At 42.5% G+C, this 23780-nt stretch overlaps 1 protein-coding gene across 1 annotated transcript in view; it reads left to right on the forward strand.

Annotated features, from left to right (window-relative positions):
- The window catches only part of Nr3c2 (nuclear receptor subfamily 3 group C member 2), a 321919-nt gene that overhangs the window by 271586 nt on the left and 26553 nt on the right, over positions 1–23780 (forward strand). Inside the window, exons 6-7 of the mRNA XM_027410547.1 lie at positions 13282–13412; positions 19868–20025. Coding sequence (XP_027266348.1) covers positions 13282–13412; positions 19868–20025 — 289 coding nt within the window. The remainder of the gene's footprint in view (positions 1–13281; positions 13413–19867; positions 20026–23780) is intronic.

Consider the following 23780-nt stretch of genomic DNA (forward strand, 5'->3'; position numbering starts at 1 on the left):
AACAGGAGCCACCAACAGCAACACAGATGACAGCTGCTGCGGGGCCACAGACCTGACATGGCCCTTGGCAGCAGCCCAGGCCCAGATAATACCATGGCCCCTCTGATCTGTATGGCCCTAGCAGCGGCTGGGTCCTCAGACACTAACATGGCCCTGGGTGGTGGCCCAGGACAACTTCATGTGGCCCTTGGTGGGTCATGTGTAACATTTATAGGAAAAAAAACCCACAAAATACTTTTTCTCCCTACACATCTAGGGCTGCCAGCGGTAAGTGACAGTTGCCATGTCACCAGGCCCCTTCTAGGTTTTTAGTCAGGGATTATTTTCAACATCCATTGAAGTCAATGAAAACTAAGGTGCTAAAGTCCAAGGAAAGCTTTATGAAAACACCTCTCTTGGAACATTAATTTAGGTGATGAAGAGAACACTGGGTTGGCTTCTAGATAGTGCTAGTACACTCTGTGAGAGGTCATGGAGAATAAATGGATGTCCTTGAGACCACTAGGCTGCCAGTCTAGGAAAGCAAGCCCAGACAGAGTTTCATGATGGTTCCAGGCTATGCAGTTCCACTGCAGAGAAATTGTAAACAACCCAAGGATGCAACTAGCAGAAGTGTCACCTCGGTGTTCCGCTGTTCAGGGACAACCTCTTGATGCCTGTTGTTGGGGGAGAAATGGTAAAGTTGCATAATTTGCAGATTCAAATTGAGGTCCTTTGTATTCTCGTTAAGGTTTGGAGGGAGGGACTGTTTCTGAATGCTAGTTTCTGTAAACTTTTTAATGACAAGCCATCAGGAGCCATCTGTTACACTGTCCATGGAATAGCATGTTTGATCTGTCCCAACCTGACAATGTGCTGTGATCTCGAGTTATTTGACTCATTATTATGAGACCTGTGCCTCATGACAATATACCACTCACAGTCCTAGGGGCAGTTTATTGAAGTACTAGCTGGCTACTAGCAAACCAAATCCTTATTGATGGATGTGCTTCTGAGAGTCCAGAAACTCAAAGGCATTCAGTTAGAGAAATTTATTTACCACTCACCTCTTCTCATTGTAAACATGTACCATATGAAACCCAATCGTGGAAGTGTATGTGCTCTGCTCTTGAGAAGGGCAGAGGCCACAGTGTGTGCACTCCCTTGGGTTTAATACAGGGATGACTGTGGAGTATTTTAGTTGTCTTTTTGAAAAACTTCCCAGCATGCTGTTTTACACATCTCAGAGGTGTGAGTGAGAAGATAGGTTAGTGCATTGTTGCTGAAGGATGTGGAGTAAACAGCACCAGCGTTCTTTTCCTGGGCCCCACAGGTAGCAGAGCTGGAGAACTGTTGTACTTAGGCATTTAAAGCACCAGCCAGTGAGACAGGGTTACATTGATTAAATGGCAGTTTATGGAAGACAGAAGAGTCAGACATGAAAGTCCATTTCCATCTTCCCCGTAGGGCAGGAGCACTACAACAAACAAGTCTTTGGGGACTGTTTCTGGGCAACCTTTGTAACCGTGTGCTTTCTAAAGGCCTTGGGTTCATCTTGTAATAAAACATGTGTACAGCAACACAGAGGCCTGACAAGACAGGAAGGTAAAGACAAGCCGTGGGAATGAAGAGCAGAGATGTTTCTGTCTCATAAAAGAAGAAAAGATACCCCCACACCAAGCCCTGACAGAAGCTAACATGAATAGACACAAGTCTAGTTTCATCGTCTCTGTCAGAGTGTAGTAAGACTATGATTTGTAAGCAGTCATTTTATTTTTCAAAACTTGGTAGATATGAAAATATACTTGAGTCCCTTCATGTGTGCAGCTCAGGGAAACGAGATGCAATCACATGGCTGTGCAGCTAATCAACAGAATTTTCTCTTCAAATAAAGCTGAAAGTTTGTCCCCATTCTATGTCCTGTGAATCTGACTCCTTGGAGAACCCCAGAGAGGTGAAACCATACAGTATTTATCATTGGCGACTGGCTTATTTTACTTGGTGTACAGAGTGATGATTCATTCATGTTGAACAGATGGCTCAGTGGTTAAGAGCCCAGGTTTGATCCAGGCCCAAGTTCAAAACCAGTGTATCACAACACTCTTGTAAGGAGGATGTTAACTCATCATTACCACCATTGCCACCACAATGGAAGTCATTCCCCAACAGCTGTGTGGCAAAGAGGAAGAACTCTTCCCTAAGGGCTCTTCTTAGTGACAGAGTTCCATTCCTTACTGTTTCTGTCTTTGTGATTTCCTGACTTTCTAGTAAGCTGCCTGAATGTCAGGGATAGTACCCGTGAGACAACTAAAGGGTGAGTATTACGTGTACCTCTAAAATTGTTCACCTCAAAGGTGAATTCAGATGAGCCCATACATCTTTGTGGGAGATGTCAGAATAGAGATCACTAGTAAAAATCTGGAAAAGGCAGATGGGAAGTGCACACACACACATGCATGAGCACACACACGTTCACAAGCACACCACACATCCCCATACTAGAAAGACCTAGCTGTGGTCACACTCTAGAAGACGAGTGTAGGAGGAGCTTTCAGACATTGCTGAGTTTCACAGGCACCTGGAAATGGGAGTTGCCTGTAGTTTGGTTGACCAGATGCCTGCTTGCATCAGAGTAGAACAGAACTGTGATTCTAGGACTGTCATTTGCCATCAGCAGGTACCAGATAGCCATCTAGATAGATGAATGACTATGGAGGTTTTTAACTTTTATTTTAGTTAGGTAAGGCCATGCTTGAATACCAAAACTGTTCTAATTGGATCCTCAACAGTGGGAGTTGGGGTGTCTCTGACTCTTTTGTCTTATCTTGGGACCCTTTTCCTTCTACAGGGTTACCATGTCCAGCCTTGATATGAGTGTTTGTGCCTAGTCTTACTGTAATTTGTTAGGCTGTGTTTGGTTGATGTCCCTGGAAGGCCTTCTTTCTTTCTTTCTTTCTTTCTTTCTTCCTTTCTTTCTTTCTTTCTTTCTTTCTTTCTTCCTTTCTTTCTTTCCTTCTTTCTTTTTTGAAAGAAGCAAAGGAAGAGTGGATAAGAAAGGTATAGGGGTACTGGAAATAATATGGGGAGGATTGTGGTTAGAATGTAATGCATGAGAGGAGAATTTAAAAGAATGTTACAATGAACCTACTGTTTATTTAATTGTTCCCATAATGTAAGCTAGCACAGTACTATTGATATAATATGATAGCATGAGTGTACTTCTTTTTATTGTTTGAGAATTTCATACATGCATCAAAAATGTTTTGATCAAATCCGCTCTCCATTCCCTTCCTTCCAATTCTTCCTATATCCCCCTGCCGCTTATGTCTCCAAACTTCATGTACTTTTTTTGTAAAAGATTCAGTCCACTTATTGCTCCTTGTATATGCATGGGTATAGAACCATCTACTGAGGCATGGGTCATCTCTCAGGGGCCCCATCCCTGAAGAAACTGACTCTTGAAACAGGAAATAATAATTAGTTATTAGAAATACCTCAATTTTAAAAGATCAAATACCTTATAACACAACACATTATTTTATGCATAAAATAGATAAGAGGTAATAGATGGCCAGAAACATTAAGGAAAAAAAAAAAACAAGATAGTGTGAGTGCTTAGACACAGGCTGTTTCAATATGAAATAAAACTAGCCAGTTCACATGCAAATCATTTCAATTTTGAATACTCCACTTACCCTGGTTTTAATGGCCTTTGTTTAATCCCTATTATTATTATTACAGGAGAAAAATTTTCTAACCCAAACTTTCTTAAACTAACAACAAAATATTTTCTCACTGTGAGTATTCACTTTTTTCCAAATAGAATTCAAGTGGGAGAGACTGGGTTATGTGAAATTGTCATACAATTTTAGTTTAGTGGAATGGAAGTCCCAAGAGAGGGCCCAGTAAAGCTACAGTTACTAGTGAAACTGGTTTCCTATTGGAGAAACTTTCAAGTAACAGAACTGTTGAAGTATTTTTAAATAATTTGTAGTTCACACAGTAGAGCACATACATGTATATGTGTGTTTGCATGCATGTGTGTTTGTTTTCATAAGTTTTTAACCCAAGGGGCTGGAGAGACAACTTAGTGGTTAATAGAGCACTTGTTGCGAGTCTTTTGCAGTAGCACCAGACAACTCCCAAATCATGACACAGAGACTTATTATTAATTATGAAAGTTTAACCTCATATCTTAAGCTTGTTTCTAACTAGCTCTTATGTCAGGGACCAAAAAAAGTTCCATTATGGAATGTCTTAAGTTCCAGCCTCCAGTTTCAGTAAACAGGAGCACCCGGGAGCCCCAGTCCACTATTGTATTGCTAATACGAGCAAGGCTGCTATTGTATACCATGACCTCAGTGTAGAATGCCTCCTAGTTTGCATCTCTATGGGCCTAAGCATTGAGTAGGCCCATGCCTGGGCTGAGAACTCTGTCTATGTGTTGAGGAACTGTTTAGGTAATGCTTGAATTAATAGAATCACTTGATATTAGCTATATACACCATAATAGATGCTTCCTGATGCTGTCCCTGCCCTTGGAAGACTATTTAAAATGGATGTCTCAATAAACCATGGCTTCTCAGCATCAGCTGGGAGCCCTCCTGAGATGATATGGTGTTTCCTTCTCATCATTAGCACTGTTGGGTAATTAGATTTCCCTAGTCCACACACCCCCACTCAGAATCGGACCTGGGACTGTACGGCTGGCTCTGTTCACTGTCCTGAAGACAGCTGTCCAGAACAATTGGCACCCAACATGGGGCACCATTTTGTCGTGGCCCCGCCTGTCTCAGCTCCAAGCCATGGTAGCCATGAGGTTCGGCCTGAGTGGGGGAACGTGGACTTGGAAACTCCTAGCAACCCAACGGCGAGAAAGACCAAACACAGGCTGTCATCTTTAGAGAGCTTTCGGTTCCATGCTGCAAAACTGGAGTCTCTTTTTTTATTCAGCATTTTCTTGGCTGTTTTCTAACCATGCTTCCATGGCCACGAGGTCATTTCTCTCCTTCTGACCCCTCTCTGCCAGGTTACTCCTAACTCTTTCCTCACTTGTTACTCACACACCTAACCACCTGCCCAGGTACAGGCCTATTCAAATGCTTAGTCCTGTAGAGATACAAACTAGGAGGCATTCTACACCAAAGCTATGCTATACAATAGCAGACTTGCTCAAATTAGCAATACAATTGTAGGCCAGAGCTCCTGGGTGCTCCTGTTTACTGAAACCAGAGGCTGGACCTTAAGAAATTCCAAAATGGAACTTTTTTGGTCCCCAACACTCTTATAACTTAAATTAACCCATTTCTATTAATATAAATCCTACCATGCAGCTGGGTGTTGGTGGCACCCGCCTTTAATCCCAGCACTTGGGAGACAGAGACAGGAGGATCTCTGTGAGTTTGAGACCAACCTGGTCTACAGAGCGAGTTCCAGGACAGGCTCCAAAACAATTCAGAGAAACCCTGTCTCAAAAATCAACAACAAAAATCCTGCCATGTGGCTCTTGGCTGTTACCTCTCCTCCTGGACATCCTGCTTGCTCTCTTTCTGCCTTCTTCTTCCCAGCATTCTCTCTGTCCCCAAAATCCTGCCTAAGTATTGGCCATTCAGCTTTTTAGTAAACTGATCAAAGTGACACATCTTCACAGGGTACTAAAGATTACTCCACAACAAGCATTTTCTTCTCTTTCAGAGGACCCAGATTTGTTCCTAACACACACAGAGGCTCACAGCCATGTGTAACTGCAGTTTCAGGGAATTGGTGCCCTCTTATGGCCTCTATGGACACCAGGCACACACTTGGTGCACATACATACATACATACATACATACATACATACATACATACATACATACGTACATACATACAGGAAATACATTCGTGCACATAGAAAATAAAAATAAATCTTTTTAAAAATTCTAACCTAGATTCTTAGAATCATATATGGGTTTCTATGTCTATTTTAGGTGTTGTATTTGTTCAAATTCTGAACTTAGAAGGTACATAGAAAAGGATTCCATATGCAAATATGTTCATTGTAGAAGCAGAGAATAGTGGCTGCCAGTCCTCTATGTGTGATGCCTAGATAGCTCCCTTGCAGCTCAATGGTCAAGGTTGACTTGGAGTTTATGCACTTATTTTTTATTTTTAGAGGCGGAATACAGAGTTGCCTTTCTTTCCAAAAGTATTCAAGTATAATCTTACTTGATGATACTTGATTATTCTGTTCAAAATAGGATGCAATCATTAACCGAATAAAATCATATAGAAGAATCTTTCTGCAAGGGCATATTCTAGTGCTAATACCAGTATCGTGCCAAAATATTGTCCCTGCTTCTACTTCTTTGAAAGTAACTTTCTGTATATTAAATCTAATTGTGCAAAATAATGTGGTATCGTTAAGTGTGTTTGTAAGCTGGCCAGCTTATTTTCATGAATTTCAAGCTATATTGAGTATATAACCTTCCTGTTTTGGAGAGGAATTTGGAAACACAGAAGTTCTACTACATAATGCAGAACAAAGGACAAACAATGCACTCATTGATTACAAAATCAGCACCATCTGAAGATCTCTGTGTCACTGAATGACTGTAGAAGAGACTCAAAAGCTGTTTACTCAGGCCAATGGTGCCTGAGATTTTAAGTAAAACATCACGGTTTGGATCATGGCTTCTTCAAATATAAAATTCTTCATACCCATGAGGATAGATCCTTACAAGACATTATGAGAATTAGCAAGAAATAACTCAACTCTTGTATGCAGGAACTCTCCCTAAACACAGTGCTGAGGACTGCAAGGTTATTCAACAAAGGGTTAAAGGACTCTGTTCAGACCTACGTGACAAAAATTGCTTTCTTAGGTGTGTTGCCATGTGAACCCTCTCATGTGCTTTCAGATAGTCTGAGTCTCTCTCTAACCTTTGTTCTGTGTGTGGATAGTGTGTTAACACGTCTTAGTAGCAAACACTTTGACACGAAGGTGTTTACTTCTCATGTTCAGCATTAGGCAAGTCACTTCTACCCTGTGAACATCTGTCTTGTCTCTCCTCTGCCCTGGGTGTACCAGCCTATATATAGAAGTGATAATAAAAAATGTTTTTTCCTTGAAAATTCATTTTAAGAGTTTGATGATTCCTTGGCTTCTTTCAACCAAAACAAGCCATGACTTCTATAGAAATATTGTCTCTAATACAATTATATTTTTAAAGAACTAATGCCACACTGTACTTTGTGCTTTGGGAACTTCTGCATGGTTCATTCCTATGCCCATGCAAGGTTGTAATTATTCATGGTGTTTGGGTTTTGCCAGTGAGAAACTTGGATCTCACAAGTCACAGGACATAAGCCTCTGAGCTGTGTGGCACTAGGCCCTCAATGACAAAGCCAAAAGTGCCTACTCCCCTGCAGAACAGGTTGGTTAGGACTGAAAATGTATGTGAATGGCTGGGAGCTACTCAGTCGGTAAAGTGCTTGCCCCACAAGCATCAGAACCTGAGCTTGATTCCCAGAACCCACCTTAGATAGCCAGGTGCAGGGTTTGCTTATACTGCACATGCTGAAGAAGCAGAGATGGGTCGATCCCTGGGATTAAACAGCCAGGTTTGCCTACTCAGAAAGCTAGCTGGAAAGAGACCTCATCTCCAAAACACAGGGGGATGGCACCTTCCTCCTCAGGATGCTATATTCTGGCATGCAAAGTTGTCCTCTAGCCTCCACACCAACATGAAGGCATGCTTGTGGGCACATATATGTGCACACACACACACACACACACACACACACACACACACACACACACACTCACACATACGCGTGCACACGCACACAATGCATATGAGGACACTTTCAGAAGCCAATGTCAAGTGCATATTTCTATCAATCCCCATGGGCACCCTAATTTTGTTGTCTCCTTAATATTTCCTTCTCTCCTGACTTTCTGAGATCTTCACAAATGCCATATTTAAGTTGGAAGCCACTTAATAATCTTACTATCTATAAATTACCAGTACTCCCTCTACTTACATCAACATGACATGCATACTTGTGTGCCTCCATTTCTGTGCTTTAACTACTTCTCATTCATTTTCCTTCTCTGTCTTCTTTTATCACTATATATATATATATATATATATATATATATATTGAGTAAAAGTTGGTACTTAGCACTTGCATATCATATTATTTCTGACTTTTAAAAGCCCTGGTTGAACACAGGTCCTCTGTTTAAGAATCTTGTAAGTAACAGAGTGAGAACTGAATTGACCCCACCACCACCAAACACATAGAAATTTTGCACAAACCCTCTTAAATACATAGGCAATTTCAAAAGGAGTGGGCAAGCAGAGCTGGAGACATAGCTTGCTTGATAGGTGCAGAGCTTTCCCTGTAAACACATGGACTTGTGTTCAGTCCCCAAACCCATGCAAGAAGCTGAGCATGGCCATGCACACTTAGAAGCCCAGGACTGAAAAGAGGAAGAAGGCAGATTCCTGAGAGTCACTGACTAGTGAGTTCGGGCCAATTAGAGGCCAAGTTTCAAGGAGCAAGGTGAAAGGACCTTGAGGAACAAGAGCAGAGTTTCTCTGGACGCCATGCTCAGCATGGGGTGGAGGGGCAGGGGAGGGCAGGTCTGCTTAACTTTGAGCTAAACCTCGAGCTAGCCAACGGATGAGTGGGTGCAGACATCTGCTTTAGGGCTGCATGTTAGAACACGGACAAGAGAAGGACTTTCATTCCAGCTGGGTTAGGGCCTGTGGTAGAGCCCTATGCATAAACCCAGGGCTCTGCCACCTAGAATAATAAAACTCAGCTACTCTTTAATTGGCCCAGGGACATGCCAAGGAAGCAGAAGGAAATATGGAGCATAAGCCTGCACTATATTGAGTGAAGTTCAAATTTAAACTACATGAGTCCTACCAAAAGCCCTGAAGCTGATAAATTAGCAATAAAAACTCCTCCAGAAGAGGTAAAACACTTACAATCATGGCAGTTCTAAATGTTAAGACTTCCCAGAGAGTTCCTTTCACCAGCTCAGGCCCTGCATATAGGACTGCATAGAAGACTATGTGCCAACGTATGCATGTAATTGTGCATACCGGCATCCTAAAAATGAACTTCCAACCTGAAAGAAACTCTAAAAGAAGCATGTTGAAATGCCCGGTGATGTAAAAGGAGCCATAATAACCATGAGAAGAAATGCCTCATGGGAAGCCACTGATGTTTTTGAAAGAACTAGAATGTCTTCACTCCTTGACATGGCAGATATTGCATCCAAAACTCAAGCTCTAAACACAGCCATATAAAGTAGACTCCGTATGAATAACAGTAATAATAATAGACCATCTTCACTCCTTGGTGTAACAAATACTGCCACCAAAAATTCAAGCCCTAAGACCAAGCAACATGAAATGGGCTTAGTATAAGTAACAAGAATAATTAGAGTAAAAGAAGTCATTTGTGAATTAGAGTTGGGGCAGAAGGCTGGAAATAATGTAAACACAGGACTCATGCATGAAATTCTCAAAAGTAAAAAACAATAAACTCAAGATATTAAACTATGGATTTGACATAGACAAGGAAAAAATATTTAGTTGGAAATTAAATCTGGAAAAAGTCACCTAGAATGAAAATACTAAAAATATCGTCGAGGAAGCAATGAGAAAGATGTAGTGTCCCACCAACAAAACCTGATGATGAGTCTGGAATGAGGCTGCTGACTGAAGAGGCAGTAGGAAAGGAAATCCAGAATTTAAAAACTGCCTGCCTCTCAGAAACAGCACTGTACCTCCAACAGAACAAACAAAAACTAGTCCATCCCTAGGGATATCATAGTGAAAGAGCAGATATAAGAAAACAGACATAATGCTACCAGAGAGGATTCAAGTTAGCAATGAGAGGATTACAAACTATATGGAGGTTTCCCCAAAGCCATGAAGAAGATCCAGGCTTCATGGAATCCTAACCTCAAAGTACTGAGCGAAATTACCTGTTGACCTAGAAATCTGTAGAAGGCATCCACCAAGCGGTAGTTAATGACACTTTGAAACAAGTTGAGACTCAGAATTTCAGCTTTGTTTTCAGCTGGAAGAATCACTAAAACATGCTCTTTAATGAGAAAGAAATTAAACCCAGGAGTGAGGCATGATGGACAAGGAGTGCTGATACCCAAACAAAGACAGTAATGCATCCAAACACATGTGCAGAGCTGCACTGGAGCTACATGGTAGAGAGGCTGCCTGGCATGTGGAAAGGCACTGAAGGAGGGGACCAAGAGGTGTTAATAAACACACTGGTGAATCTAAAAGAAGAAATGTATGTATGTGAAAGAGGAAAAGTAGTTTTGATGGTGAGTTGACAGTATGGTGGGTTGCAAGCCCTGAAGACCATTAACATAGAGATGCTAATGGAAAGAAATAGAAGAGAAATGATGCAGTGTTCTGAGAGCTTCCTGTTTCTCAGGGGAAATCTTCCAGTTAATGTTACTTTTAACTATGCAAGTTCTTCATTCAAAAATAATTTAAGTATGCAAGTTCTTCATTCAAAAATAATCATTAGAAGTGTGAAAATAGAAGCTCACCTTCTAAATGCCATATAGAGAGAAGCAGAGAGAAGTTCAAAAAGCTGGGTAGATCCAGTTCACAGAAGGAAAGTAGAAAAAGGAGCAAAGAGGGAACAGAAGGAGAGGAGCAAGTTTAAATGGTGGGAAAATCCAAGCATGTGCAGTCATCATAATAAATGAAAACAGATTCGACTGAGCTATTCAAGTGGCCAGTGCTTAGGATTGGATAATGGCAAAACATGGAGGCGCTCAGATTTTTTTAATTTGGCTTTTTGCTGATTAGATACATGTGGCAAATTTTAAACCAAAAGATTAAAGTTGGAGAGAAGTCGCCAGGCAAGTCCTAGCAAGAAAGAGAAAAGGAGACAGGGAGGGAGGAGACAGCATGAAAACAAAGCAAACAAGCTAAAGAAAAAACTGTTAATAATACAAGGGTGGGGAGCTTGACATGTGGGCATATGCCTGCTATTCCAGATATTTGAAGGTTGAGGCAGGAGGATTGCTTGAGCCCAGTGTGTGGTCAACACAGGTCTTGTCTCTTTGGGGGCTGGGTGTGGCTTAGTTGGCAGAATGCATGCCTAGTTTCCATCCCCAGCACCATAGAAACTGTATGGTGGTGAGTGTCTGCAATCCTACTACTCTAGTGGGTGGAGGCAGGAGGATGAAAACCTCAAGCTTATCTTCAGCTACATAACAAGCTTGAGACTGTTCTGAGCTATGTGAAACCTGACTAGTAACAATACTTGCTGTTATTATTATTAAGACAGTGTTACTTGATGATAGAAGGATTGCAAATATAACAGTATGGGTAGAAGCATGAGGAGACAAATCACCAAATCAGCAAACATTTGGAAAAATTTGTTGAACTGGTGACACTAGAATGGAAATGAAAGCAACTATGAGCTAGCTACCCTTTAACATGTGCTCATCAGATGGCAGAATAGTTGGGGCTGGATAATGGGTGTGAAAGGAAAGGGCTCTCCTATGCCCTGTCGGTAGGAAAGAGTATTAATGACTACAGGAAGCCTAGGTAAGCAGTTCTGTACCAAGCTGTGGACACACAGGTGTTCGTTGGGCATTGTTTATAACAGCAATAAAGAGCTAAGAATCTTTGTGTCTCCACCATTAAAGATTAGTTTGTTAAATTGTGATGGGGCTGGAAAGATGGCTGAGTGGTTAAGAACACCTGAGTGTGGTTCCCCAGTGCCCATGCCAGGCAGCTCACACTGCCTAAAATTCCAGTTTTAAAAGATTTGCCACCCTCTTGCTTCCATGGGCACTGCATTCATGCATGTGCATGTGTGTGTGTAAGTGCACACACACACACACACACACACACACACTTCTTTTTAATTTGTTAGAAGTTGTGATGTTATTCACAAACAAAGCTGGAAGCATCCAGAACGACTTCACAGAGTCTCTGGTATTAAAGTAGTTACATCTCATCCATCTGAGAACAAATGATAAGCCCTCGAGCTTGTTGTTCCCAACTTGAATAAAGAAGAGATGGGCCAGATCCAACAGGAGAGAGACTAGGCCTCAACTGTGCCATGATGAAGCTGTTTAAAAATCTAAAACAAGTATTGCAGTGGTGTTAGCATTTGTTATGTGCTTAATTCTGGGTGGCAGATCTACAAGTTTTTATTTTACTATGTGTGTGTGTGTGCCCATGTGCATGTGTGTGTGCATGCATGTGTGTGAGAGAGATGTTGTCTTAACTTGAAGTAGCTTCTAGCTTCTGACAGGAAGAGGAAGACACTATACCATCCAGACAAAGTATGCCATATTTCCCTGTGTCCCTGATGTTTGCCTCTTGGAAGAACCTTGGCACCCTGAAGGCAATGCAGAGTGTATCCTGGGAAGAGGCTGCAGGGCAGATGCTCACTGCTCTTGATACACCTGGGGAAATGCATCAGCCTTGTGACTCCCCTGTCCCTTTGCTTTGGCAAGTCCTCTCCTGTTTCACCAGCCTCCCAACAGGCGAGTTTTTCTGAAAAGCATCTAAAAACAATGAGATGCCTTGTTTAACCCTCAAGGAAAGAGAAAAGAAAGGCCTCTTTGTTGTACTGCATGGATTTTTATGGAAATATTTGGGTAGTGGAGTGAGGGATGGGTTGGCTGTGTGGATGGAAACATTTCTGTATATAGGGAAAAGCTGCCATGTTGCTGTCTTGATTAGAGCCAGTTCTTCTTGGGTTCCTTACCTTACTAAATTGCCTTTAATTCTCTGTATCACGTATGTCGATGAAGTCAGTAACAGATGTACCCCACAGACATACTTATAGAGGTGTAAGTATGGAAATAAGCATGGTCATGACCACCTTCTGCTCACTGCATCTAACTCAATACTTTCCAGAAGGCAGTCATTCTGCCACACCTGCAGCCAAAGGGAACTTGTCCTGGGGCTTCACCCCACATCCCCACAGCTGCCCTGCTTTGTGGATGATCTCATCACAGAGCCACCACCCACAAACAGTACCCTTAATCTGGAAGGGAGTCATGGCACCCCAACAGCAGTCTCCCATATTCTCACAGGAAGCCAGTAAGTGGCTCCATAGGGCTTTAGAAACAGTTGACATAGCCACTCAGAAAGGCATCTGATCTGTCTTTAAAATGCACATCTGCTTCATGTGGGAGGCACAGGGGGAACAGGCTCAGGGCTCTTGTTAGGCTGCCTGGGCTGCCAGCCTGGACATGGTGGTGACCTGTCTCAGACATGTACGGCTGCTTTTCCTTTGCAGAGAGAAGATGCATCAGTCTGCCATGTATGAACTGTGCCAGGGGATGCGCCAGATCAGCCTTCAGTTTGTGCGGCTGCAGCTGACCTTTGAAGAATACTCCATAATGAAGGTTTTGCTGCTGCTGAGCACAGGTACATTGATGTCCGCCCTGGCACTCTTTCACACTGTCAGGTCATCTTCCTGCAGGAGACTGGCCTATTTATGATGCTCAGGTAGCTGGTACCCATCCCTGAAAAGAAATTTGGAAGAGATGGAAGGAGGGTTTTAAACTTGGATGGACTATTTCTTGCTGAAGATAAAATTGTGTATTAAACAGTGTAACCATTCAGGCCTTCACTACCCAGCACTGGGGTTTGTTAAGTATCTGGTTGTGTGTTTGTGGTATGACCACCTTTGCCCTTGGGAAGCTTAGCCTGTAAAACAAGTTCAAAGATAGCTTGAATACACTGATAGACATGGTGATGTGCTGTGATTAGAGGCAAAGGGGTGTGATGGTGGCTCAGAGAAGAAAGAACACTTCAGTTCTATACAGGGATAGCATGTAGCCCAGCTGGATCTTAAGGGGCTCTGTAATGGTCCTAGGCTGGATATGAGGGGTGCACTGTCTCTCTATACAATTCTTATTGGCAGGGTGACTGAACATGTACAGGCTGGGGATGGGGGTCTAGTAAGATTCTTGATTATTATTATTAATTTTAAATATTTTTATGCATGAATTCAGTAATTTTTCAAGATGCATCAGATTGTGTTGCACTAGGGAGTAGAGGAGCATAAAGTAAGGCTGTTGATTTGACCCGATTTACTCAATGCCCAGTGAAAAAAATCTAAATCTTATCTCCAACACCAAACACTTTGGAGCAGGTGGGTGACAGGGTCAATGCTGCTTTTCGTGGCTCTGTGAGAACTTCCCAGCAGGAAAAAGCTGGGGAGCAGCAGGCAAATGACAGACCTCAGAAGCACTGAGACCTGTGGGACATGGTGACTGGTCAAATGATGAGCAGGAACGTCTGTCTGTTCAGGACCGGGGCAGAGCTGGTCTCAGTGACTGTCCAGATGGAAGAGGCAAGTGGATCCGATGTAATGTAGTCAGTGCAGGGGATGCCCCTCAACAGAATGCCACACTGTGAGTCCGGCTTTGAGAGGATTTTGTGGACTATACAATGAATTCTATTTTTGATTGGTTAATGTTTTATATCAACTCTGTATCCTATTAGAGATGGCCAGAAGATGGGGAAGTTTTGACACTAGAACTCAGAAGCCAGGTTTGAAACATAAATAATATTTATTATTATTCATAATTGAGGCTCAATAGTAAGTAGAATTACTGTGACTGTTAGGATATTTTTATAATAACTGACTTTCAATGGGACAAAAATATAGGTCATTAAGACTAAAATTAAACATAAATCAATTATTGCAAATCAGAGACATATTCCTCATCCACATTTTACATTAACTTTTATTTAATATACTTTAATTAAAATATACTTATAATGTCCTCCCTTCCCTCTCCTTTCTCCAACCCCTCCCATATTTTTCACTCCAGTCTCTCTCTCAAAATTGATGGACTATTTTTCTTTAATTATTATTGTTACATATAGATACACAAATATATAAATACAACCTGGTGAATCCACTTTTGCTCTTTGTATGTGTTTGGGGGCTGGCCACTGTAAATTGGATAACCAAATAGGGCCTCATCCTTGGGAGAGTCCCATAGGGTCCCTCCCTACACCGTTATTAGACACCTGTAGTTTGGTGTCTAGGTGTGTGACTCTGAGAAGTCTACCCTTCTGCATTAGTATGCTGTCTATTGATACTATCTTCGTTCAGGTCTTATTTAGGCAGCCATTCCTAGATAACACAGCCCCACAGCAGACTCCCTGATCCTCTGTGACTGAATGTCTAATAGACATAACCAATGAACAGATTGACTTTGGCTCACTGTATCAGACATCCCAAGCCATGGTTGTTGGCACCACGTGTTCAGGGTGGAGACAACATATGACAGAGGTACTTCTTCATAGCAAACAGAAAACAGAGAAACAGGAAAGAGAGCAGCAGCCCCCACTGACTTACTTCCTCCCGTTAGGCCCACCTCCTAAATCTTCAGGAAGCACCAAAAGAGTACCACCAGCTAGGGAGTGTTTTCAAACATGAGCCTGTGGAAGACACATTCTAATCACAGGTTGTCTCCTGAGTAATGAACAAAGAACCAGTGGACCCTTGTTAAAGGCATAGCAGTGGCAGAAGAAACAGAGTATCAGAGTCCCATAGGGTCCCAAGATAGATCTGACTAGTGCTGTGGCTTGGACAGAGAAAGATGAGAAATTGAAAGAAATCAGTTGAAATTGACCATAGGGCAGATGGGAAGCTTTCTTGGGCTTCTATAATCAATTTTGGAAGGAAAAAATCTCATGGAATTGGGTGCTCCAGGAGACAGGAGAGCAGCAGTAGTCTCAAGTGCTTGCTTCTCAAACAACCATGCAAGAATTTTCAAATAGAGAAGAAAGCATTTGAGGAAGCTCATCATGGCTAGAGCCCGATGATGGCAGGAGACAGTGTAGAGAGGAAAGCTCTGAGCCCAATACTGCAGTCACTGCAGAAACCAGGAGGGGTTGTGGATATCAAGAGCCAGCAAGGCAGGTGGTGGTGGCACACGCCTTTATCCCAGCACTCAGGAAGCAGAGGCAGGCAGATCTCTGTGAGTTCAAGACTAACCTGGTCTATAAGAGCTAGTCCCAGGACAGCCTCCAAAGCCATAGAGAAACCCTGTCTTGAAACTCCCCCCCCCCACACACACACAAAAAAAAGAATGTTTAAAATCAAAAGAGCCAGCAAGGGTGTTGTGGCAAGTAGCATGGGATAAAGAGGACAGGATGATGCCATGAAGAGGAAGATGTATGTGGTCCATGCCCAGCTCCATTTATGCTCCACAAAGAGTTGCAGAAGAGGGGGTCTTCCTATGCAAGGAGGCTAGATCTGAGTGGATCAGGGTAGAGCAGACAGTCAGAGGTAAAACTTTAGCTGGCTCTGAGGATGGAGCCTGAACCAGGAGATCAGAGCAGAGGGACTGTGGATGACAGCTTGGCCTCGTGAATGTGGAGCCCCACAGTTCAATGTGTTTTCCTTCCATACACTGTCTAGTTTTTTGTTTTTTGTTTTTGTTTGTTTGTTTGTTTTTTCGAGACAGGGTTCCTCTGTGGCTTTGGAGGCTGTCCTGGAACTAGCTCTTGTAGACTAGGCTGGTCTCAAACTCAGAGATCCACCTGCCTCTGCCTCACGAGTGCTGGGATTAAAGGCGTGCGCCACCAACACCCTTCTGATTGTCTAGTTTAACACAGAGAGAACCCCTAAGAATTTGAGAGTCCCGCTAGGAGGTGTTTGTTGGTGTTCTGCATGAGTAAGGACTAGGACTCAAAACTTCAGCTTCTCTGAAGGCAATGGCTCCCTGCTTTCCTGAGGACTAGCTTGCTGGCTGCCTCTGAGGTGGGTGACAGCAGCAGGGGGGCAGTGAGGCTGGGGCAGGATGGTTGGCTCCCAGGGCAACCCTGGCAGGAATGGCCACTCCACAGCTGTCTTTGCTGTGGAGGTTGCTCTTAGCCTCTTGCTCTATTTTCAGTGAATCTCACGCCCAGGGCAGGGCTCAGGTTTCCTGGGTTACCACAGGTGGCTGGGGGTGGGGGGGAGCCTTCTCTCCTGCTCCACATCCAGTCAGGGGCTTCCTCACAGTCCTGATTGTCCTCCCCAGAGCATAACTTTGCAAAAATTATCCTTCAATTTAGTAGAAGTGATATCATTCCATTCTGAAACCATGCTGTTCACTATCCTTGTTTAGAAAAATGTTTCCCTAAAGCATTAGATGGAAGATAGACACAAAGTGAAATGATTTTGCTAGTGTACTCGTTTGTTTCTAACTCTTTACAAATCTGACTACTTAGACTTCACTCCTACCTTATCCTGTTTACATGCAGTGACCCTTCAGCCTCCAGCGGCTTCTGATGTCATTTTTAAACTACCTGAGTTAATTTATTAGCTTCCAGCTTGCTTGGTACTTTCAATTCTGAAAAAGCAAATTAAAAGGCAGGAATGCCTTTGGAACCCCAGAAGCTGCAGGCTTTGGCCGGCTCACTTGGCCCTCTGTACGAAGCCTGCTCTTGAAGCATGTTAAGTTTCATAATGGATGGCCAGCCTCTCAGGACTTAGTGGTGGTATCAGAAGACTCTCGAGCTCTTTGCTTAGAGAGGACAGCAGACTGACTTCAACCTTATAGCTCTCGCTCTTCTCTAGCATGTAGATTCTGGAGTTGTTCCAACAGGCCTGCTGCAGTTAATAAAGAAACTCAGAAGTTCTGGGCAGACATCCAAAACTCAAGGTTTTGCTTAACTTCCCTTTATTTGTTGATTTGTTTCAACTTCTAAAAAATTGTGGCTGGGAAACTGAGATGATATACCCCAGTGTGTTATATTTACAGCAATAAGATATAAGTGTTAATATTTGATATGGGTTGATATAACCCTGATTCTTTGATAATGCATCAGAAATATGGAGGGCTTTGGTTAATCTAGTTGCTTTCACAGATAGTATCACAATAATGAAGGGCACACTGTCCTTATGTGGTGGGTGTTTTTCCCGTGTATAGGTAGCACTGTCACATAAGCATTCATTGAAAAAGACTTACTTTGGCTTTGAAAACTGCTAATCTGTTGCTGGGCAGCATAGGCTGGTCTTGGCAAGCTTTCGGCTTCCTATAGCAAGTTTCAAGTTAATGTTAAAATGTTGGTGGTTAGTGGATCGAGTTTCACTGTTAACGTGCCAGTTATTGCCATCTTTCTTTATTTTTTTAAACTTTAAAAAAGAAACTATTTCTTAGGGGCTGGAAAATGGCTCAGTGGTTCCCAGAACCCACCTACTGATTTACAAACATTGGAAACTTGAGTTCCAGGGACGACACCTTTTTTTGACTTCTATGGGCACCAGACACTCATACACATAAAATAAATAACCCTTTTTAAAACACAGAAAATTATTTCTTATACAATGGGTGGCATTTAAGTCAGTATTAAAGTTGGGAATTTAGAGCCACAGCTGCTGTCTGGCAAGCCTCAAGGACCTCTGTGGTGACTTTTAGAGATTTGTTATCCTTAAAAAGCAGATGTAAGGGAGCAATAAGTTGAAAGCCTCAATAGCATGGTGATGAAGGTTGATTTGTAAGCCAATTCACATCTTTATTTGCAAAACCAAGGTTAATTTGTAGGCAGTGGTATACCTGGTTCACAGGACTCTCAGGAGCTCTCCATAGCCACTCTAAAGAGCTAAGGACCCAAGAAATTACTGTTTATGACAGTTACAAAAAAATTAGTAGACAGGAGGTTTAATCAAGTAGTAAGAAAGTAAGAGCAATTTGAAAGTCACAGTGATATTATCACAAGATGGATTTTTCATGAGGTGTCCATCTCCTAAAACCAAGGTTCTAGGCAACTATATTCTTCATAGTTTAAAGTCTCTGTGTTGCGGCTTACTGACCATACTGGAAGCCAAGCAGGAAGCAAATTGTCAAAGAGGCATCTGTAACTGCAAGGACACAGATGGCCTCCTCTTCTCTTTTGTCATCTATCCTGACAGGTGACTCCTTTCAACAAGACATGGAAGTGGGCATGGAAGTGCATGGGTGCACAACGCCATGAATTCCAAAGTGTTCCCTGTTGGGTGGGGTCTGGCTAGGGAACCCAGGGCTGTGTGCATATTAGACAAGAGCTCTGCCACTGAGCTGCATACTAGTTCCCCAAATACTCTTTGTAAGTGACCTTTTTGTTTCAGTGTAAAAACCTAATCACTAGAGAAAACAAAAGGAGAAAATACAATTCTTCATTTCCTACTTCATCAAAGGTAAAAGTGAGCATTACTTCTCATTAATAATAAAGTGTGACACCGTGTTGATGTTAGCCCTGCACACAAAAAAACTATGATATCTCCATAGTCAGGTGATCCTGGACAGTCATAGAAAATGGTTATTGAGGATTGTCCATGTGGTACGTGGCCAGTTCCCATGGTGTCTGCAATTGAAATTGAATATGACAATGTTGTCCCAGCTTAGATGGTCCCACAATACTGAGGTATGTTTTTCTGACTCTGAGGTATTGACAAGCTAGGATTTAGAAGACACTCTGATACACACATACAGGGCATGGGATTTAGGAGGTAAATATTGAAAACGGGTTTGAGCTGCCTCTTATTTATTTTGCACTCTATAGTAGTGAATCCACTTATAACCCAATTTCCTCATCTTCAAAGAAAGAATGATAGAGAGCTGTGTGATAATATTGGTGTCAGGACAAAATGAGCTAATGCATGCAAAGTAACAATCCAGATCTAATAGATAAGTTATCATTCTTTTGTGTGTGCGTGTGAGCTAAGGCTTGCCAAGTGTGTAACTGCCATATTTATTCATAATTACAATTAATTAAGACTTAGGCCAGCCTCATAATCAGTATGTGAATTTAAAATATAGAGGCTATTAAACTGCAAAGATGCTGAAGCTGTGTTTCTCATATGGTGAAATGTATGTTTGTATTCCTTAACACAGTTCCAAAAGATGGCCTCAAAGCCCAAGCTGCATTTGAAGAGATGAGGGCAAATTACATCAAAGAACTGAGGAAGATGGTCACCAAGTGTCACAACAGTTCTGGGCAGAGCTGGCAGAGATTCTACCAACTGACCAAGCTTCTCGACTCCATGCATGATGTAAGTAGAACCCTTGATCTCCTTGAAGTTAATGTTCAGTAACTACACACACACACACACACACACACACACACACACGCGCGCGCGTTCTTGTGTGCACACGCGTATCCACGCATGATGCATGTGGGTACACGTTGATCCAACAAAGCCAGACAGCTGCATTCATGGGGCTACTAGAGGAAATGGAGTGAAATATCCAGAGAGATATTGCAAGAGTTAAAATCCAGTTAAGGTGACCATTCTTTTCCTAACCTTTGGAAAGAGCCTGTGTACAGAAGGGTATGACTCTGCCCTAGACCAGGGAAGGCCCTCAGATATGCTACAGGTGTCAGATAGAGTTTCACATTTTTGTTTGCAGTTTAAGAAATGTTTGGTTCATAAAAATGTTTGCTTTAACATTGCATAAATAGTGTCCATCTTCCACAACTGTTAATCTAACAACCCAATCTTTCAAAAACATTATTAGTGGTTCAGGGCCAGCTTGGATCATCTCAATTGTTGCCAAGCTTTGAATCCTATATTCATTATTCTTCATAGGAGGCATCTCCCTTGCTCTGGGTAAATACAGAAATTGGATTCTGCCCTTTTTTCTGGTTTCATCAATCAGAGATCTAGCTGACATGTTGGTTAGCAGTTTCCACAAAACACTGAATCAGATAACTCTCCCTCTTTCTTGTTACACTGTGCAAGCAGCTTTTCCAGTTCTTGCTTAAAGAATATTGTATGCAGTTGTGCTCAAGAGGGCCCTCATACCGAGGAGTCTCCACACCTCCTTTTGGACAATTTGCTGTTCTGATTTTGCTTTTGTAGTTTGAATGACAAATAACTCTTCTCTGAGAAGGAAAATGTTGACACACTCAGTGGCCAAGATTATAGTAGTGGTGTAGTCCTGTCGAAGCAGAAAGCCGGTTTGCACCCCTGCAGTGTTCGTTCCTCTGTGCTGCTTGCCCAGGTGGAGAGAGATACTTTCTAGTGTTTTATACAGAGACATCTGCTTTCACTAGACTTCTCTAATAACACAGAGGCAAGTCTCTCTTCAGGTCAGCTCAGAGATATATTGATTGGTAGTATAGGGCATTTGGTTAGAAACATCTTGAGAATGTGAGATGATGGTTTCCAAGGCTCACGACTCACCCTGAAGAAAAGAGAAGGGATATAGCACATCTTCCCTGTGTGCAGTGTTAAATCACAGGGTATCACCTGCATGAGGTCAGGTGTTCCTTCCCCACCGACCTCATTGGCATCCCTTCTTAGTAGATGTAAAAGGGGGATCATGTGGTTTATCCTTAGTGAATTCTGTTCTTTGTACAAAGGCAATGAGTACTATCAAATTGAGTATGTGAGCTGGGTGATTGTTGTGCACGTCTTTAATCCCAGCACTTAGAATGCAGAAGCAGGCAGATCTGAGTTTGAGGACAGGCTCCAAATCTACACAGAGAAACCCTGTCTTGAAAAAGCAACAACAAAAATTAGTATGCGGACTAGAGAGATGCATCAATAGGAGAGTATGTTCTGAGCAAGCTTGAAGACCTGGGTTCAAATCCTCAGTGCCCACCTAAAAGCTAGGCATGGCTGCAGTCATAGACAGGATGCTGGTTAGAGCTTGCTGTTTGTGAGAGACCCTGCATCAACCTGTCAGAGAGTTATAGAGCAGGGCAGCCAAAATTCCTCCTCTATCCTCCACTGTAGCTTGGCAGCAGCTGTGTCTTGTCATCAGGCTGATTTTTTGTGAAATTTCTCATCATAAATTAGTGTGTTTGGTTTTATTATTTAGATATAGTTGTGTGCAGTAAGCTGAACTGATTAAAAAATAATTAAGTTTTGCAATAGTCATGCATTCGTGACACTACCACAGCAACCCAGCTAGTACCCATATCCAGCTCTAGATGTTTCCCCTTCCCCTCTGAGGTGGTCCTCCTGCTCTCATGGTTCTTTTCTGGTTGCTTTCTGTTGGTAGGCTATCATAGAAACCATGATCTCACGTTTTGTTCTGGTTTACCCTAAACATTTAGGGTTTCTGAAAACAGAATGACATATTCAGACCATCTTACTCTATTTTAGTTGAAGAGAAACATACTTCTCTGAATTGTTCTTACCCAGGAATCTTTTGTTTTATGGCATCAAAAATGTTTGCTTTCAAAAGAGGTCTGAAAGAATCACCTAGAGTGCTTTCTTTCTATTCCAGTCCAGGACAGTGCACTCGGGAGTGCCTGGGAATTCTAGAGGATTCTTTCTGACATTCATTCTGAGTGGGCTTGGGGAATGCCCTGTGTTTTCATTTGAGTAAATCCTTGTGTCAACATTGTGGTGTTTTCCTCAAAGGAACAAATTGATGCACCACATATTGGTTGTCCTTGCAGCCTAGTTCTGGTCACTTTTTGGAAAAGAGATTGTTTGTTCTTGATCCTCAAACAAGTGAGAGTCACTTAAACATAGATGCAGTTGTGCCCCGAAAGCTTGTGTATGTGTAGGCTCCAGGACACGTGGGTTTCTTTCACATGGTGAACATATATGTGGGCAGAATTGTGCCAAAGTGAGTGAAAGGAACATCCTCCAGAAACATATCCTGACAGTCGGTCAGCAGCTTATCTGAATCAGAACCCTCCAAACATCAGTGTTTCCCCAAACAGTGTTTCAAGGAGCACAGCTGTGGGAAGACTGCAGGAGGTAGGGTGTGCTCAGCATTGCTGAGGTTTGGGTGTTGTGTGTAAAAACTAGAGAGATTCTTTATTGTATTGGAGAGAATTGGCAATCATTTTAAAGCTATTACTAAGAGGTGTAAGACATTTCCTGTGGGTATAGGAAGAATGAAGTATGTGTCTAATGAATTTATTGCTCTTTTCTGTACATTCTCGAAAGTTAAGGACCTTTGTGGTATGGTCTGTGGTATTTAGTAAACACAAAAGATGATTAGTAGTATCTCTTGAGGCAAAATGCTCTTTCCTATTAAATATTTTAATAGTTACAGTTTTATTTTGGTATGTACACTTTACAAAAATGAGCCCATGAGCCAGGCAGTAGTGGCGCACACCTTTAATCCTAGCAGTGGGGAGTGAAAGGCAGATGGATCTCTGTGGGTTTGACACCAGCCTGATCTACAGAGCTAGTTCCAGGACAGCTAGAGCTATTACACAGAGAAACCCTGTCTTGAAAAACCAAAAACAGAAAAAATGTGCCCTCACCTTATAATATGGACAGTGCTGGGGAGAACACACAGAGGATGAGACCTCCTGGTCAGCTTGGAGTCTACAGAGGCAGAAGGCCTCCAGGTACTGAGGTGTGTCACCTGGAGGGCACTTGCATGCTCATGTGGTCATCCCCCTGTGGCAGAGCCTCTGCTTCTGTGCAACAGGACAAAGGGAACCAGATGGCACCTGGAGATCAAGGTGGGCATGCCATAATGGTAGGATCATTAGTGATCCTTCTAAATGGACACGCTTCATAAAGAAGATGTTGGAGCCAGCTGTGCTTAGCAGAAAAGTGGGAAACTTTTAGGATGTCAGAGAACTCCTGTAAAAGCCATGAAGGCCCAGAGCATGATTTCTATGGCTTTGAGCAGCTGGAACCACGCAGGCTCAATGTGGGTACCTCTGACACCTCATGATAAGCAGCAGTACATGCCTGCAGCAGCTGCTTATCTCAGACTGGGCTGCACAGGGGAATCCTGGAAACCCACATCTTGTAGCACTGAAAACAGCTATCCTGCTCCCTGCTCCCCAGGCTCATTTGGACCTTCCCCAGCATCTTCTGGAACT

This window comes from Cricetulus griseus, chromosome 3 (genome assembly GCF_003668045.3).
Source record: "Cricetulus griseus strain 17A/GY chromosome 3, alternate assembly CriGri-PICRH-1.0, whole genome shotgun sequence".
In the NCBI taxonomy this organism is placed as follows: Eukaryota; Metazoa; Chordata; class Mammalia; order Rodentia; family Cricetidae; genus Cricetulus; species Cricetulus griseus.